The sequence below is a fragment of the Eptesicus fuscus genome, chromosome 6 (genome assembly GCF_027574615.1).
Source record: "Eptesicus fuscus isolate TK198812 chromosome 6, DD_ASM_mEF_20220401, whole genome shotgun sequence".
Lineage (NCBI taxonomy): Eukaryota > Metazoa > Chordata > Mammalia > Chiroptera > Vespertilionidae > Eptesicus > Eptesicus fuscus.
This window is the reverse complement of record NC_072478.1, coordinates 100,309,647-100,326,361: the sequence shown is the minus strand read 5'-3', so window position 1 is coordinate 100,326,361 and position 16,715 is coordinate 100,309,647. Positions and strand designations below refer to the sequence as shown.

General features: G+C 48.8%; 1 protein-coding gene across 6 annotated transcripts in view; it reads right to left on the bottom strand.

Moving 5' to 3' along the window:
* The window catches only part of TENM2 (teneurin transmembrane protein 2), an 885,668-nt gene that overhangs the window by 92,035 nt on the left and 776,918 nt on the right, over positions 1-16,715 (bottom strand). For all 6 annotated transcript variants that reach the window (XM_054718128.1, XM_054718129.1, XM_054718127.1 and 3 more), the window contains one exon: positions 2,177-2,323. In XM_054718128.1, the coding sequence (XP_054574103.1) occupies positions 2,177-2,323 (147 nt within the window). The remainder of the gene's footprint in view (positions 1-2,176; positions 2,324-16,715) is intronic.

Genomic DNA, 16,715 nt, shown 5'->3' with positions numbered 1-16,715 from the left:
TTGTGGCCTGCCGCTCTGCCTCTGTGCTTGCTCTCTGCCTCTGCCCGCTGGGGGGGGACCCTGACCTGTGCCCACTGGGAGTCTGGAAGCGCCTACCATGCCTCCAACACCTCTACCGCTGGGGGATTTCCGTTTTCTCCTGGTGGGAGCCTGGATCAGGGATAGGGCTGGCCGGGAGGGGGCTGCGCAAGGCTTCCGTGGGAGGCCGAGTCCCCCTCTGCCATGTGCGGATTCCAGCCTCTGGCTCAGCGCTCAGCTGCTGACTCCGCAACAGGGAAGGGGCCTGGCGAGCAGCTTCTTTCCAGAAGAGGAAGGAGCTGGTCTTAGCAACCGCTAGGCTCCGTGAAACCACCGGGACCGGGAGCAAAGACAGGGAACCCTACAGGAAAAGGAGTACGGTGTGGACCTCACCCTTGAAAAAACACGTACGCATTGTGTAGTTATGTCTCACCTCTCCCACAAATGAATGTAAGTGCCTTCTGTTTTGGCTCTGTTTCAGGAAGGGAAAGAATGAACGGGGGCTCTGTGAGCGGTGTCAGGCCTATACGCCCTTTTCTGCTTGGTGCACTCCTACTGTGTAGGTACGTTTGTTTAGGTACAAGTTACATACATGTGCAACTGCAGTAACACACTGTGGAATCTGCACAGTGTCTAGTAAGAGGATGAGGACTGTAAAGACGGAGTGTCCCACACTCTCAGTCATCCCCCAGAGGGACAGCGCTTCACGCTGGACACCCCTGGAGCTGACCCCGTGGGCAGGGCTGACATTTCAGCACACAGGGATCAGCACACAGCAGGGACATACACACCTTTGTTAAATCCAACAATCGACGCATGGGTCCTCTTACACCTGGAACAATTTTGGTGGGTCCCACACTTGTACTCATGTTTGGGGAACATGGCAGGCTATTCTCAGAAATTCAGGGGGCCCATATTCTACCACATTCCTATTTGCTCCCAGAATCTTAGCACTCCATCAGAGAATTACAGGGAAATTCATCTCAGAGGTTAAAACAGATGTCGGCGAACTTTTCCAGTAAAATAACACCCGAGAGAAAAACAGCTCAGGTTTTGTCAGCCATGTGGTCACACAGGGCTGACCTCCGGGGTGGAAGTAGCCGTGGCCCAGACATAACTGGATAGGCGTGGCTATGTTCCCGTAAAACTTTATATATGGACACTGAGATGTCATTTCCGCATAGTCTTCACTTGTCATGAAATTTTATTCTTTAGATCTGCCCCCCCCCCCAACCATTAAAAATGTAAAAACTATTTTCAGCTTTTAGACCTGTACAAAAGCAGGCTGTCATTTGCTAACCACTGGTTAGAAGGTAGACTCTCAAGTCCGTGCTGGGTTTGACCCCAATTTTATTATTAGTGACTGAGTTATCTATCTATCTATCTATCTATCTCTCTCTCTATCTATCTATCATCTATCTATCTATCTACCTATCTATCTATCTATCTATCTATCTATCTATGTATCTATCTATGTATGTATGTATGTATATATCCATCTATCATTAATTTTAGAGAGAGGAACAGAGAGGAAGAGAGAGATAAAAACACCAATGATGAGAATCATTGATTGGCTGCCTCCTGCTCGCCCCATACTGGGGATCGAGCCTGCAACCCAAGCATGTGCCTTGACTGGGAATCGAACTGTGACCTCCTGGTTCATAGGTCAACGCTCAACTACTGAGCCCCACGGGCCGGGCTGTGTCTGAATTATCTTTAGACAGATACGTAACTGCTCTCTAGACCTCGGTTTCCTCATCTGTGAAATAACATCCCTTAGGGTTGTAGGAAGGGATGCATCGCTTAGACAGCTCAGCACAGCGGGAGGCGCATTTGGTCACCAGCGGCAGAGATGTGTTGGTAACTCCCAGGCCTGAAGGGTCTGGCAGGACGGGTTACCAAAGGCAGAGCAGGGCCCAGCCACCTTTCTGTGCACATGTACTTGAGAATCCAAAGCCGCATCAAACCCCGGCGCCTGCAGCCCAGGTCTCCAGGAGCCCCCACTGGCCCGAGGACACTGCGTTTGCTTCAAAGGAAATGTCACGACAACATCTGACAATAGTATAGGGGAGATCTTTCAGGAAAAATGACTCGTGACGACCATATAGATGCCATGCTCTGTTCTTGAGGGGCTGGGAATTAGAAGACGCTTGCTCACCTCCCTCATTATCCTTGTTATCAGCACAGGAGGTTTCCATGGCAACGTTGCATCCGGGCCCTCTCCAGCCGGTCTGGCAGACACACTGCCAGCTGTTCTGACCCAGTGTGCATCTCCCATTGCCGTTGCACAGATCGGGGCAGCCATCTGGTTGGAGAAACGGAGAGGATGAGAAAGAGGGACGTGAGGCCGCGCTGGGGCAGCAGGGGAGCCATGCAAAGGGGGAGCAAGGTCACAGGCAGCCGCTGGGCCAGCCTCAGAGTGGGGCTGTGCCTGCCGGGGAGTCAGGGAAGCAGGCAATGCATGCAGGTGCAAGACGAAGTGGGGTCCCAGATGCAGGGGAGCCCCAATGACACTGACCTGTGTGTAGGGGACTGAGGCAACCTTCCCAAAGTGGGGAACAGTCCAGAAAACTAAACTAGCTCTGAGCTTACAATAGGACGAGCTAGGCTGTTATTTCCAGCCACTGGCTCAGGACGGATGCTACCTCAAAAAAAAACAACACATGTATTTTTTTTTCTTTCTTTTTTTTTAGACTTGTCTTCTGCAGAAGAGAGAAAATTCCCTATCAGTCCAGGAAGGAGCCAAGGTGCCCCCCACCTTTCAGAATTTTAAAGATAATCTTATAAGTGATTATCATGGGTTTCTGATGGCTAAAAACTGGATGGTTCTGCTGGGCTATTTGCACCGTTTTATAATATTTAGTTTCCAGGGGCACTTTAAAATGTTGGCTGCTTACCACTCAACCTACTCATGGCGTGACTTAAAAGCACTGCAGGACCTGAGGGCTGCGAAGGAGAAGGTGCTGAGAGACAAGACAGAGGAATGGACGTGTGCCTGGGGAGGGGAGGGGCAGTGGGGTGCAAATAATGCTTATTTTGTGGTTTTCTTTTTTTTGGGGGGGGGGAGGCGGGGCGGGGTATGTGTGAAATCAGCAGCCTACCTAATTCCCTAACCGCTCCAGCACCCAGACCACGGGCAGCTACACTGTCCTGACCTGAGCCTCCGCACGCAGAGCCTGAACGAAGGAAGAAGAAGGGCTGGGCGCGATAGCGAGAAGGGATGTCTCCGTCGCCCTTTGTAAGATGAACCGGTAGGATGTGGCCACACTCGCGAAACCTACTTGCTGGCAAGAATTCCCAGATAAGTTTTAAAAAATTTTTCTTTCTTTTAGCAGCTTTATTGAGGCATAATTTCCATACCATAAAATGCACCTGCTTTAAGTGTACAATGAATGCAGTGACTCCTAGTAAATTTACAGTCGTATTCTAGATTCGTTTTCTTATGTCATTTATATATCCCAAATGACCATTAATTTCACCCCCCCCCCCCAAGAAAGTTAACTTTCCTGCATCTCTCTGTCTAATTCTATCTCTTCATCTGCCGACATCTCTGTCTCCATTTCTCTCTCTCTCTCTCTCTCTCTCTCTCTCTCTCTCTCTCTCTCTCTCTCTCTCTCTCTCTCTCTCCCCTAATCTTTCTTTTTGTTAATCCTTACCTGACAATATTTTTCCATTGATTTTTTATGGAGAGAGTGAGAGACACACAGAGAGAGAGAGAGAGAGAGAGAGAGAGATACATCGATGCAAGAGAGACACATCGATTGGTTGACTCCCACATGAGCTAGGTGTCCTTGACCAGAATCCAACCCGGGACCCTTCAGTGCTTGGGCCGACGCTCTATCCATGGAGCCAAATCAGCTAGAGCTCTTTTAATCTCTTTTTAAACCACACAAAGTGTAGGGTGGATTGGGTCATGGCAGAGGGATCAAGAGCTTTGAAACGATGGAGGTAATTGATTTGAAGCCTTTCTGGCCCAAATCTTCTGAATCTGAAGCTTTCCAGAGGCCTCCCCCTGGCATTTTCTCTCTCTCCTCTCCAGTACCCTACATGAGAATGCCAGGAACCCGAAAGAGGGTGTGCGGCAGTGGTGGGAATTTAAAGGACTCCTCCTAAGAGGAAAGGTCTGGAGGGTCTGAAATTGAGTTGAAATTTACTTCTCTAAGAAGTTTTACTCCTAGATGCTGCTTCTCTCCCATCCGTTCCCCTGTAGCCTGGGTCAGGATGAGAGAGCAGGGTTAAGCCACAGGAGAAGCTCGGTGTGGGCAAGTCTCTAAGGAGGCTGCGACATCTTGAGCAGAGAAAGAAGGTCCTGGGGACTCTGTTTTCTTTTTGCTGCACAACCTGCACCGCATCCAGCGTGCACACGAAGCACCGTGCTTGCATGGCCCTTGCAAAGCCCAGATTCACATGTCCATTCCTTCCCTACCAAGGAAGTGACCGTGGTCCAGCCTGCAACACCCGGGACACACTCCCTGTTCTTACTGTGACAGTGCCGGGAGGGGAAGCCACCCCCACTTTCAGAGAAATGACACAGACGTTTCTGCAGGAGCAAAAGGGAACTCCGGAGGAAAAGCCCCAGGGACATTTCCCAGGTCCTCCAGGAAAAGAGAATACCTCCAGCCTCCAGCCACCTCCAGCTGGACAATTTCCACCAGTGCAGTTTTGGGGAGCGGATCTCAGAGAGGACCCACCTACATTTGCTCAGCGTGCCATCTATTACACGGGCTTTGCTATTCAGCTGCTTTGAGGTCTCATGTTTGATTAAAATCATGGCCAAAGTCTCAAGAGAAGCCTTATTCTGTAGGAAACCCACGTCCACTACATACGATTTAAATTTGCAAAGAACACTAGCATGCCAGTCAGAGATATGCACTCAAAATACGTATGCTCCTAGATGGAATGAGGCTCACCTCCCCCCCTCCCCCGCCCTCCCCGCCCCGCTTTCTCTTTCTCTCTTGATTTTTTTTTTCTCTCCTTCCCGACCAACTGAAGTGAGATAAACAGACCACAGTAGCGGGTTTTCTCCACATCATATGAGGAAGATGAAAACACGAACAGTAGGAAGCTGGCAAATCTCTGAGAAGTTTCGGGGCAGCTGGGAATTAATGGACAGGACTTTGCTTTTAGCTTGAAGAGGAAGAAAGCAGCCTTGGTAGGTGCGTGGTGTTGCTAGGCAACCCCAAGCTACCCCCAGCACAAGTTCATTCTGCTGGTGGCCTTCTGAGGATGCTGCGATGCATTGTGTCTTTAAAGTGCAAAGCCTGCTTCTGCTTAAGGGAAAACAAATGTAGGGAGCAATTAGTCTGGAGGGCAAATGGGTTATCGGATGCTGGCTTTTCCCTGGGGAAGATCCTGTCACTGGAGTTGGACTGGGCCTATGGGCTCCTACTTGGGATCCAGGAGGGCTCCTGTAGGAGACTTCTGGATTTCAGGCTGGCACTGCCGACTCCCTGAATGCCCATCTCCAAGACCATGATGCAGAAGGCTTCAGGGCACAGGTGTTTAGTTCTTTGTGCAGCTAGAGAGCTGGCTGTCTAGAGACTTCATCTCTCATGAGCCTCGATCAATAATTCTCCACGGAGGAAACTTTGTCCCCCATCGTTCCCTCTGGGGGCATTTGGCAATGTCTGGAGACATTATTTTGTTGTTGTTGCTGATGTTAATCCTCACTCGAGGATATTTTTCCATTGATTTTTAGGGAGAGTGGAAGAGAGAGGGAAAGACAGAGAAACATTGATGTGAGAGAAACACATCGATTGGTTGCCTCCAACCAGGGCCAGGGCCCGAGGAGCCTGCAACCAAGGTATGTGCCCTTGACCGGAATCGAACCCGGGACCCTTTGGTCCACAGGCCAACGCTCAATCTACTGAGCCAAACCAGCTAGGGCTGGAGACATTTTCAATGATCACATTTGGGGAGGAGGCCACTGCTCAGCATCTTACAATGCACAGGTGAGTTTCCATAACAAAGACTGATCCAGCCCCAGATGTCAATAGTGCTGAGGCTGAGAAGCCCTGCCCTTGACCTGAAGCTCCCTGAGGCCCGAGACTTCCTTGTTTGCTGTTGGAGCCCAGGGCCTGGCCTCATGGCACGCACATAGTAGGCACCTGAATGAATGGAAAGCAGTTAGTAGTGCTAGATTATTTCAGCCTGGCCCTTACCTATAGACTCTCCTGAGAGTCTTGAGAAGATAGCATGGCCTCCTTCTCAAAGTCAAAGTCTACCTCCCAGGGAGAACTTTCAAGGGCATCAGTGATATCTTGGGCTCATTCTGTTACACTTCCAATGCCTTTGGCAGAGTGGAAATGGAACAGTTTCCAAGAATTTCTACACTCAAAATTCCAACCACAAGGAATGAAAATCCATTGGCACAGTTACCATAGGCAGGCTTTTTGCCTTAACAAAAATTAGAGTTGCAACTGAGGTACATGCCCTTGACTGGAATTGAACCCATGGTCTGACGCTTTAACCACTGAACCAAACTGGCCATGGCAGAAATTTGGCACTAAAAACAAACAAGTCCAGACACTCCCTTATATTCAGATGACTCCTGAATTTTCAGCTCCAGACCTGGACTCCAACTTGCATCTCAACATCTCCATCTGTTCACTCACAAGCATCTCAAACTAAATAGAATTCGGCTCCTTTGTCTTCCTCCCCCCACAAACTCTGACCCCTTGATCAATGAATGGTACCTCTATGTACCCCACTGCCCAAGACTGAAACCTTGGAGTTATTTTCCTTTTCTACCCTCCCTCCCACCAGCTCTCTCACCTCATGTATTTAGGCAACAGCCAACTCCTACCTGTCCTTCCTCCTAAATGTCTCTGGAACTTGCCCTCCACCCCCTTCCCTACTGCCACTATGTTAACCCAAGCCATGCTCAACATTGCACTGGACTCTTGTTAAACCTCCTACCTGGTCTCCCTGCCTCTAGTCTTGCATCATGATCCATTTCTCTCTATTCCTGACACTGTTGGAAAAATTCTACAGCTTTCCACTGACCCCAGGGTGAAGTCTGAAGTCCTTAACCTGCCTTAAAATCTTATATGACCCGGTTCTCACCATGTCAGCCTATCTCAATATCCCTTTAGGCTTTGGTCCAATGGAAGCCATTGGCCCAATTTCCTTTCCTTATCTGCCCAACTTCAACCCATCCTTCTGATTCCCATTCAGAATTCATCTCCAGGAAGTCTTTCCAAAGCTCCCAAATCTGGACTAGCTACACCTGTCAGATACCTTTACCCTATCCTATGTTATCCCAACTACCACAATGTATGGCAATGGTCTGGTACCTCCTTGGTACTAGCTAGCCCTTCCTTAAGGCAGTTTACTGTCATCTATTGGAAAACTGTTGTAATAAACATTCACATCATTATTAACTACATTTTGAACTCTGCCCCTAGAACTGTGCAGGATACAACTGAACAATGCCCTGGGCACTCCTGTTATGATGTAACTCTGTCTGGACAGGAACCACATCTGCCTCATTTACTCTTGGATTGCTTGTATTCAATAGTCAGTGGGATGAATGAATGAATGAATGACTTCTGACTGAAAGCTGCATCTCCAATGCCTTTGGCAGAGTAGAAATGAAATAGTTTCCAAGGTTTTTTTACACATAAAATTTCAAACACTAAAAAACACACAACCAATCTGACCACTCCTCTCCACCCTCTCCCCCACTCATCCCCAAAAAACACACACACAAAAAACCCTCCATCGACATACTTACTATGTAGGCAGGCTTTTTGGCCTAACAAAAATTAGGCATGAACAAAATAACGTCTACAGCACAGTAAAAAGGGGAGCATAAATGCGCCTGAAGAAAGCTATAATTACCATAAAAGGCTTTTCTAAAAAAGCATCAAGAAATGTTCCGCCGTGTGCAGCAATTTAGAGGTAGAAAGAAGTGCCTAATGCTGTGGAAGGGGTATGGAAAGAGAAGTTGCATGTTAACATTCAGCATCAAGCACACCTGAGAACACCAGAGAGGCCAGCACCCTGCCCCGGATGGAAATGCAAGTACGAACACAAACCAGGCTGCATGGAAATGAAGACGGATGTCAAGGAGAGCTGGAGAAGCGAGCTGCTCCTGCTCCTGCTCGCTGCCAGCTACCACGAGGAGAGCTGCCGCGTCCTGGATTAACCCCCCGCGGAAAGTCTTTTCTGGATCAAGAGAAAACCTTAACCTTGTGTGGAGTCAGAGAGTTCTGGGCTTAAAACCTGTTTCTTGCTGTCTGTGTCACCTCGAGCTGGTCGACTCACCTCTCACCTGTTAGTAAAATGATACACCTCACTAATTAATCTTATTTATTGTCCCTCCCAACAGAATACAACCTGCTGTAAGGCTGGGATTTGTGCGCCTTTTGTTCCATGAGACACCATCAGTGTCAAGAACACTAAACGTTTGTTGAGTGAGTAACTTAACAGGGTTGATGATAATACTTCATCAGATGCCAGGAGGGTTAAATGAAATGACAAAGGCAAAGGTTTTAGCCCAGAGCTCGGAACACTGTAAATGCTCAGTAGATAGCAGCACCTGTTTGTGATGCTATGATTTTTGCTATCACAAATATTATAATTAGCCATAGGCTTTTTCTTCCATGCATTCTCTTTGCCTCCCCTTCAGATCAGGAAAGGGACAAGAGCCTTCTCTATGGCCACCATGAGAATCCAGCTCGAGTGAGGACAAACCCCACTGAAGCTAGGGGCAATCCTGAGGGTTGAAGGTAGAATCAATGGTGGCCTTTTCTCTTGGGCAGAATTGTACTTTTGCATGTTAATTAGGGAACTCCCTCTCTCCCAATTGTTTTATTCTATTTTATTTATCACTAGAGGCCTGGTGCATGAAATTCGTACATGGGTAGGGTTCCTAGGCCTGGCCGGCAATCAGGGCCGATCTGAGGGGCAACTGGTAGGGTGATCAGGGTGGGGGAGGCTCCACTGGCACCTGCCTTGGCTGGCCTGGGGCCTGCGGGCTGGGGGCAGCTCCTGCGTTGAACATCTGCCCCCTGGTGGTCAGTGCGCATCACAGCGACCAGTCATTCTGCTGGTTGTTCTGCCGTTTGGTCGATTTGCATATTAGGCTTTTATTATATAGGATTATTTTAAAAATATATTTTTATTGATTTCAGAGAGGAAGGGAGAGGGAAAGAGAGATAGAAACATCAATGATGAGAGAAAACTCATTAATTGGCTGCCTTCTGCACACCCCCTACTGGGGATCGAACCAGCAACCCAGGCATGTGCCCTGACACAGAATCAAACCATGACCTCCTGGTTCATAGGTCGATGCTCAACCACTGAACCACACTGTCTGGGCTCCCCAAACTGTTTTAAATATCACTGTTTTCTGAGAGCTGTGCATTATTGGAATTAAGGCGCCGCCACGCACTGGAAATAGGTAAGAGTCCACCACCACATTCCAAGGCTCTCTAAGGTTGCAAACAGCTGAGATGTTGGGGACCAGGGATCACCAGGGGTTCAGTGGTCATTTATACGAAGCAGCAGTGGCAAATGCTCAGAAAATTAATCTGGTGCTTCGAGACACTCTGGGGAAAACGCCAACTAATTTTAGAAGACTGGCTGCCAGGGGAGCATTCCGGTCTCAGGAAAACGGCAGGGCTGTCCCTCTCGCTCACGGCAGAGGGCCTCTGTTTCCAGGCACAAATTGGCACGGACACTCAGCCATGAATCTGAGTTTGAACAGCTGCCCCCACTTCGGTGGAAAAGACATGAAAAATCCAGAGGCAGATGTTTCTGTTTGTTTCCACAGCATCTGATGCCTTTAAGGGTTTGCACAGAGGCGAGTGTGGGGGATGCTGGGGCAGGAGGGCCGGGAAGGCCAGTGGTCCTTTGCATGGTCTACTGCTCGTCTTCTGCTCGACAGGCAGAAATCCCGCCCCTCTGCCCAGCAGCAGGAAACGCGGCAGAGCCTCCGCAGGTGATGTAAAGCTGCATCCAGCTGTCTACTCTGCACATTTCCTGCACGCACCTGCATTCTCACTGATCAGCATCCTTTCCGTCTGCCTGGGAGAAGGGAGGCAGCCGGCTTAGCCTCGGCCTCAGAAAAAGTGAACTAAAAAAAGCAATCTTTTTTTTTTTTTTTTTTTTTTTTTTAGGAAGAAGGGGAAAGAAAGACATGTCTAATTTTTTTGCTGTTTTGATGCTTCAAACTCTTAGTAATTTTTTTTTTTTTTTCAGAAGATCATGGGGGAGGAAACAGAGTTTAGGCAACAGAAACCAGAAATAGCTCTTCTGGGAGGGAAAGGCCATGTCGATTCCACCGTGAACTCAGACTGAATCATGGCCACTCCATAGCGCTGGGCCCGACACAAGCCTGAGCCTGCTGCCCCCTCCTCTTGGATCATCCCCTCTCTTTATTCCACCTAGTGGGCTAGTGATGGGCGAGCCTCACCCCGGCCTATGCTGACACCTGCTGCGAATGCACCTGGGGTTCCTCCCACTTCTTTATTTTATTTATTTTAAGATATGTATTTATTGATTTCAGAGAGAGGAAGGTAGAGGGAGAGAGAGATAGAAACACCAATGATGAGAGAGAATCATTGATCAGCTGCCTCCTGCACACCCCCTACTGGGGATCAAGCCCGAAACCCAGGCATGTGCCCTGACCAGAATCGAAGGGTGACCTCCTGGTTTTTGGGTTGATGCTCAACCACTGAGCCACACCGGCCAGCCTCCTCCCACTTCTTTAGATCAGAGTGTGGGCCCAGCTGCAGCAATGTCCCCCGGGAACGTGTCACAGATGCACATTCTTAGATTCTATCCCTGAGGCAGCACCTCTAGTGGCGGGGCCTGGCAATCTGCATGTTAGCAAGCCATGGGGTGGGAGGGGCTTCGGATGCCTGCTCCCTGTGAAGACCATGGCTTCAGGACTAACTAAGACCTAAATTTTTAAAAGGGCCTCCAAGGCCCAGAGTTTCCTGGCCTTTTCCTGTTCTCTCCTCCTCACCTCCTGCCACTCCAGGCTCTGCTCGCTGACCTTTGGCCGCACTGCCCTGCAGGTTCTAGAACAGGGCTGGCATCAGGTCTTCTGGCCTTTGCAGATCCCATTCCTCAGAGCCGCCCCTCGCACTCTCTTTGGCTGAGGCCGCGCCTCAGTGGCTCAGCCTGCATTTGCTTAGGGAGACCCCCAGACCGCCAGCTCGGGCTCCCCCACCCACGACCTGCTTCCGCAGCCTCAGGGAGTCTGGCCACGGCACCTGCCTTCCTTCTAACGAAGCCTTTGTTTAAGGCCACGGTCTCAACTTGGCTGCACATGAGAATCAACTGGGAGCTGGGAACAACCCCGATGCTAGGCTGCGCCCCAATGAAATCAGAATCTCGGAAGAGGAGACCCAGGTATCAATATTTATGTTTGTTTTCTGAGCTTCCCGGATGATTCCTACGTGAGGCTGAGTTTGAGAACCAGCGGTTTAATGTCCACCGTCCCAGGGGCTGCTATGCCTCCTGTGTGCAGAAACGGTGACTCGGCTTTATGTGGCTGCTTTCCCGTGCCCGCCCTGGGCCTGCGGGAGAGCCCTGTGCTGAATGCACGCATGACTACACCGTGCGGCGTCTCTGCTGCTTCACTGTGCCCTTGATTTGGCAGCCAGGTGAAAGGCAGAGCTTCCTGCTAGCCACGCCCCAAGTCCCTGGATGGATGGCAATGTCCCCAAGCAAAGGAACAGCTGGTTGTGGCCCAGGGTCCAAAACCAAGCCGATGACAGTGCCGTGGACGAGTGCTGGAGCGGGTCTCTGCCTCTCGACGTGGACGGAGCTGACACCTCCTGACGGCAGGAGACAGAACAGAGAGCCCAGCAAGACAGAAGCGAGGCGCGCGGGTGGATTAAGAGGGTGACAAGTGTTACACAAAGGCAGGGACGACTATAATAAGAAAGCCCAGTGGTTTAATTTGGTTTTTGGAGGGTAATCAAGTTGTTGTACCTGGTGCTGCTATTCCCACAGCTGCCCAGCAAATAATGAATGTGGTACCTACCGGGCATGGAAACGGGGACAAAGGCACGACTTTGATTTCTTATTTGTTATTTTTAACCATCCAATTTCTACACCCACTGAGCATCCTTATAGCCACAGGAGAGTCATAAAAATACAAATAACACCTAGGAGGCCGGCGGGCACGGCCTTCTTACTTACTGCAGGCTGATGGCTCTCTTTTACCTGGCGGAAAATCAGGCCAACGATAAATTGCCTTGTATTTTTTTGTTGTTGCCGCTGTTTGCAGCACAATTTTAGGAAATGTAAGGAAATCACTAAAATGTGTGTTTCTTATAGATGTTTTAAAAAGAGGGCAAAGAATCTGCCCAAGGACTGTAGTTATGGATTTTAGAAAGCTTTTAATATAATGGCAACAATAACAGCCAACCCTCACATAGACATTTTGGTGTGCCTGGCATTCTTCCGTGTGCCTTTCATGCATTAGCTCATTTAATCGTCACAACAACCCTATAATGCAGTCGCTGTTATTGTTCCCATCTTACAGGCGAAGACATGGAGGCACAGAGAAGGTAGGTAACTTGGCCAAGGTTGCAGCGTCGGTTAGCGGTGGACCCAGGATTTGACACCAGGTGGACAGACTGCACAGTCTCTGTTCTCAACTGGGGTGACCAGCTGTCCCTGTTCCCCTGGGACTGTTTAGGGTCAGGCACTGGGGAAAAAGGTCATCACTGAGGACTCGGAGTGTGGACTTGGCTTTTTTCATTGGGGGCCATGGGAGGCATGGTGGGCAACTGTACTCAAGGGCAAGGGAGAGGGCACAGACCTTTTTACTGGGTGGCTGATTTGAGACTCAGCTGCTTTCTCAGGCCAAAGTATGAGGTCAGCCCAGGAATCATTCTATTAGAAGGCTGCCTGGGTTCAAATCTCGGCTCCACCCCTTGGCTGCGTAATCTTGGGCAAAAACGATTGTTTATTATTATTCATTCCTTAGTTCCTCCAACTGTAAAACCAGGGCAGTTAAAGTACCTGGTTGTTGGGGTTGCAAAGAGAGAATACATATCACCTGCCTAAGCATGAGTTGATGAAGTACATATGTGTAAATGTATGTAATACACATGCTGTGTAGACTGCTTGTAAATGAACATAATAAATGTTCCAGAATTGGCAGCAATTATTATTGTTGTTTTTAATATTATTATTTTTTATTATTGTTGTTGTTGTTAAAAGTCACCTGAGCCTGGACCTTTGTGGCTCAGTGGTTGAGTGTCGACCTGTGAACCAGGAGGTCATAGTTCAATTCCTGGTCAAGGGCACGTGCCTGGGTTGCCGGCTCAATCCTCAGTAGGGGATGTGCAGGAGGCAGCTGATCAATGACTCTTTCTCATCGTTTATGTTTTTCTTTCTCCCTATTCCTTCCTCTCTAAAATCAATACAAATATATTTAAAACTAGAGGCCTGGTGCATAACATTCGTGCACTGGGGGGTGGGGGGAGGTAGGGGGTTCCTCAGCCCAGCCTGTGCCCTTTTGTAGTCCAGGAGCCCTCCAGGAATGTCCGACTGATGGTTTAGGCCCAAGGGGAACGGGCCTAAGCCACAGTTGGACGTCCTTAGCGCTGCCACGGAGGTGGGCCTCTGTGCTCACCAGCCGTCAGCCTTGCTTGTGGCTGAATGGTGCTCTCCCTGTGGGAGCGCACTGACCACCAGGGGGCAGCTCCTGCATTGAGCATCTGCCCCCTCATGATAAGTGCTCATCGTTCTGCCGTTCGGTCAATTTGCATATTACCCTTTTATTATATAGAAAGTATTATTAAAAAAGTCACCTGAGATGGTAGCAGGAGGGTCTGTGTGGCTTAGGGAGCTTCTGATTTGTACTCGCACTGGCCGTAAGGAGCGGTTGTTCACTATTATTTAAAATAGGATCAGTATAGTCAATACAGCCAAGATCCCAGGAAGGTGCCCTCTGAAGACTGATATGGAAATGAGAACGATGAGGTAATCTCCTGAGAATTACATGAGTGAGATCAGCACATAATGGATGTGACACGGTATCCACAGAATCCCCTTAAAATACAAGAGGTCTCCGAGGTGAGACTGTGAAGGATCCCTGGGTTTGGAAATCTCAACCAGGCTCAGAGAAGGGTGCTGACAGAGAGCGGCGGTCTTCCTGGAGTGGAAAGGGGGCCCGCAGAGCAAGAGCGAGTCAAGGTCAATTCAGAAGTGAGCATGTTCTGCTCAATGAAGGGAAATAAAGTCACATCACCTGCCATTGATGAGTGGGTCTCAGGGGCTCAGCCCTTCCTATCCTTATTATTTCATTGAGTCCTTTCAAGGACCATCAGGAGTACGAATTATCATCATCATCAACTGTGATTGAAAAATCTGAAGCTCAGAGGGGTGAACTTGCCCAAGGTCACCATCGCTGAAAGTGGTAGCCCAGGGTTTGAACCCAGGCCCGTCCAACTCTGAGCCCACACACTCTGCTCCCCTCCAGCAGGTAGGATTCTATAGGGAGGGGTGGCCTCAGAATGTCTCCTTCTTGCTTTGATTCCTTGCTCTCCAAGCAACCTTCTGATTTTGACCTCACTTCCTATATAGAGTTCCTTTCAGGAAGGGACTACGCTGAGAAGGAGATGTGAGTCCTCTTCACTGTGGATCGATGAATGGGTGAATCTGGGCTCCTGTGAGAGAGTCAGTCTAGAGCGTGACGCACTCTGTTAGCATAACCAAGATGGAGAACCAGACAATGTGCCACAATGATCCTGCCATGGGAAGCCGCCTCCACATGTCTTGCCTGAGTTGGGTGGTGGTTCCTTGAGTGGTGCCCTTGGTCTCCTTGTCTTTGATGAGTCTAGCGTGTGGGAGTCAAGGGTGAAAGGACTTCTAAGGAAGGAATGCTAATCCAATAGCCAACACTCACTGAGTTATTATATGCCAAACTCTGGGGTAGAACCATGACTTTATTTACTGTGTATCTACCAAATGCTAGGAGCTTTCTGGACACAGGGCATACATTGGTAAGCAGAAGAGACAATGTCTTGTTCTCAAAGATTCTATTGGGGGAGAACCACAATTAAAAAAAAGTGAGTACCAGGGGCTCAGCACTTCACATCCTTATCTAGTATATTAATGATAATAATTGATATAGGGGGAAAAACAGGGAGGGGGATCTTGATGGGGGAGGTGTGTGGTAGGGATTGCTGTTGTATATGGGATGGTGAGGGAAGTCTTTGTTGATAAGGTGACCTTTGAGTGAAAAGTCTACAGGAGGGGAGGAAGCAAGTCATGCCAATATCTGGGGGACAGTAGTCCAAGCGGAGGACATTGTAGGTGCAAAGGCCCTGAGGCATACAGCACTTGGGGTGTTGGAGGGACAGCGAGGTGGCCAGTGTGGCTGGAGCAGACTGAGCGCAGGGAGAATGAGAGGACAGAGCGATGGGGTAGGGTCAGGTCACGCAGGCCTCGCAGTCCACTGGAAGGATACAGGCTTTATTCTGAATGAAACGAAGCCACTGGGGGGTTTTGAGCAGAGGGGTGGCCTGATCTGACTTGAATTTAAAGGATCCCTTTGTTCTAAGAGAGCAGATGGGGAGGTTGGCCAGGAGGGGGCTCTAGCAATAGTCTTGCTCAGCCCTGGTGGAGGTTTGGGCATTGTACCATGCCCTGCTACCATGACTACATGGCACAACTAATTCTATATGTGGTTAGGGTTCGCTACACATCTCTACAAAAGGAAAGACTTTTGGGACACAAAAGCCGAGGATGAAATACACTGTCCATAAAATAACACTCTGGTGGATGCAAACAAATTAAACTCCTCAGTTGGGGATCAGCAAACAAATGAGCTCGAGGAGGCTGGGTTTTGTGATGATTCTTCCCGCCTCTTCAAGTTGCTTTACTATTGAAAACAACATCTGGAAGTGAAGGGAAGAGGTGGCATGAGTGGCGGAGAGCAGAGGACTAGGGGGTCACCCAGGCTCTGTCCCTAGGGTCAGGCTTGACAATCTAACATGAAACAGCTGTAGCAAGCAAACTTCCTAACTTTCTTAATGTAATGACCCCAGACCACGCAGCTGCATTTATTTCACCAGCTTTGTCTAGTTCTTGGCAATCAGGTCTCCTTGGACCACCCCAAAAACCCTCCCAGGTTATTACACCTGGACTTTTAATCCCTTTGCATTCTATTTATTCCTATTGGTCAGCTTGACCCATATGAATTATAGCACTAAAACACACTAAAAGAAAAAGCAATCTCCATCCATCCATCCATTCATCCATCCATCCATTTATCCATCCATCTTTTCTCTATCTATCTATCTATCTATCTATCTATCTATCTTCATTAATTTATCAAGCCTTCCTTACCAACCAATCTCTCCAAATTCTCTGAAGATTTGTTCTCAAAACACGATGTGTCCAATGACCTCATATAGTAATAATATTTTATCTTCTTTTATGTTACTTTCTGCCTGGTGCAGAAACTATAAAAACATTTCAATCTGTCCTCTTTTTTTTCTTCCTTCTGGCTGGCAAGTCGTCTCCCACCCCCACCCTTACACATGAATCCAGTGCCTTCCATCATTCACTCTTTCCCACCCTTGTGACCCAGATAACCCTGAGTCATCAAGAACTTCTGCTGCTCTTTGCAACTCTATTCGCATATAGTGTTCTAGTACTTTTCTTAGCACAGATTTTAGCGGATCAAGGACTTGAGGGGAGGCCACTGGCCCTTACAGGGT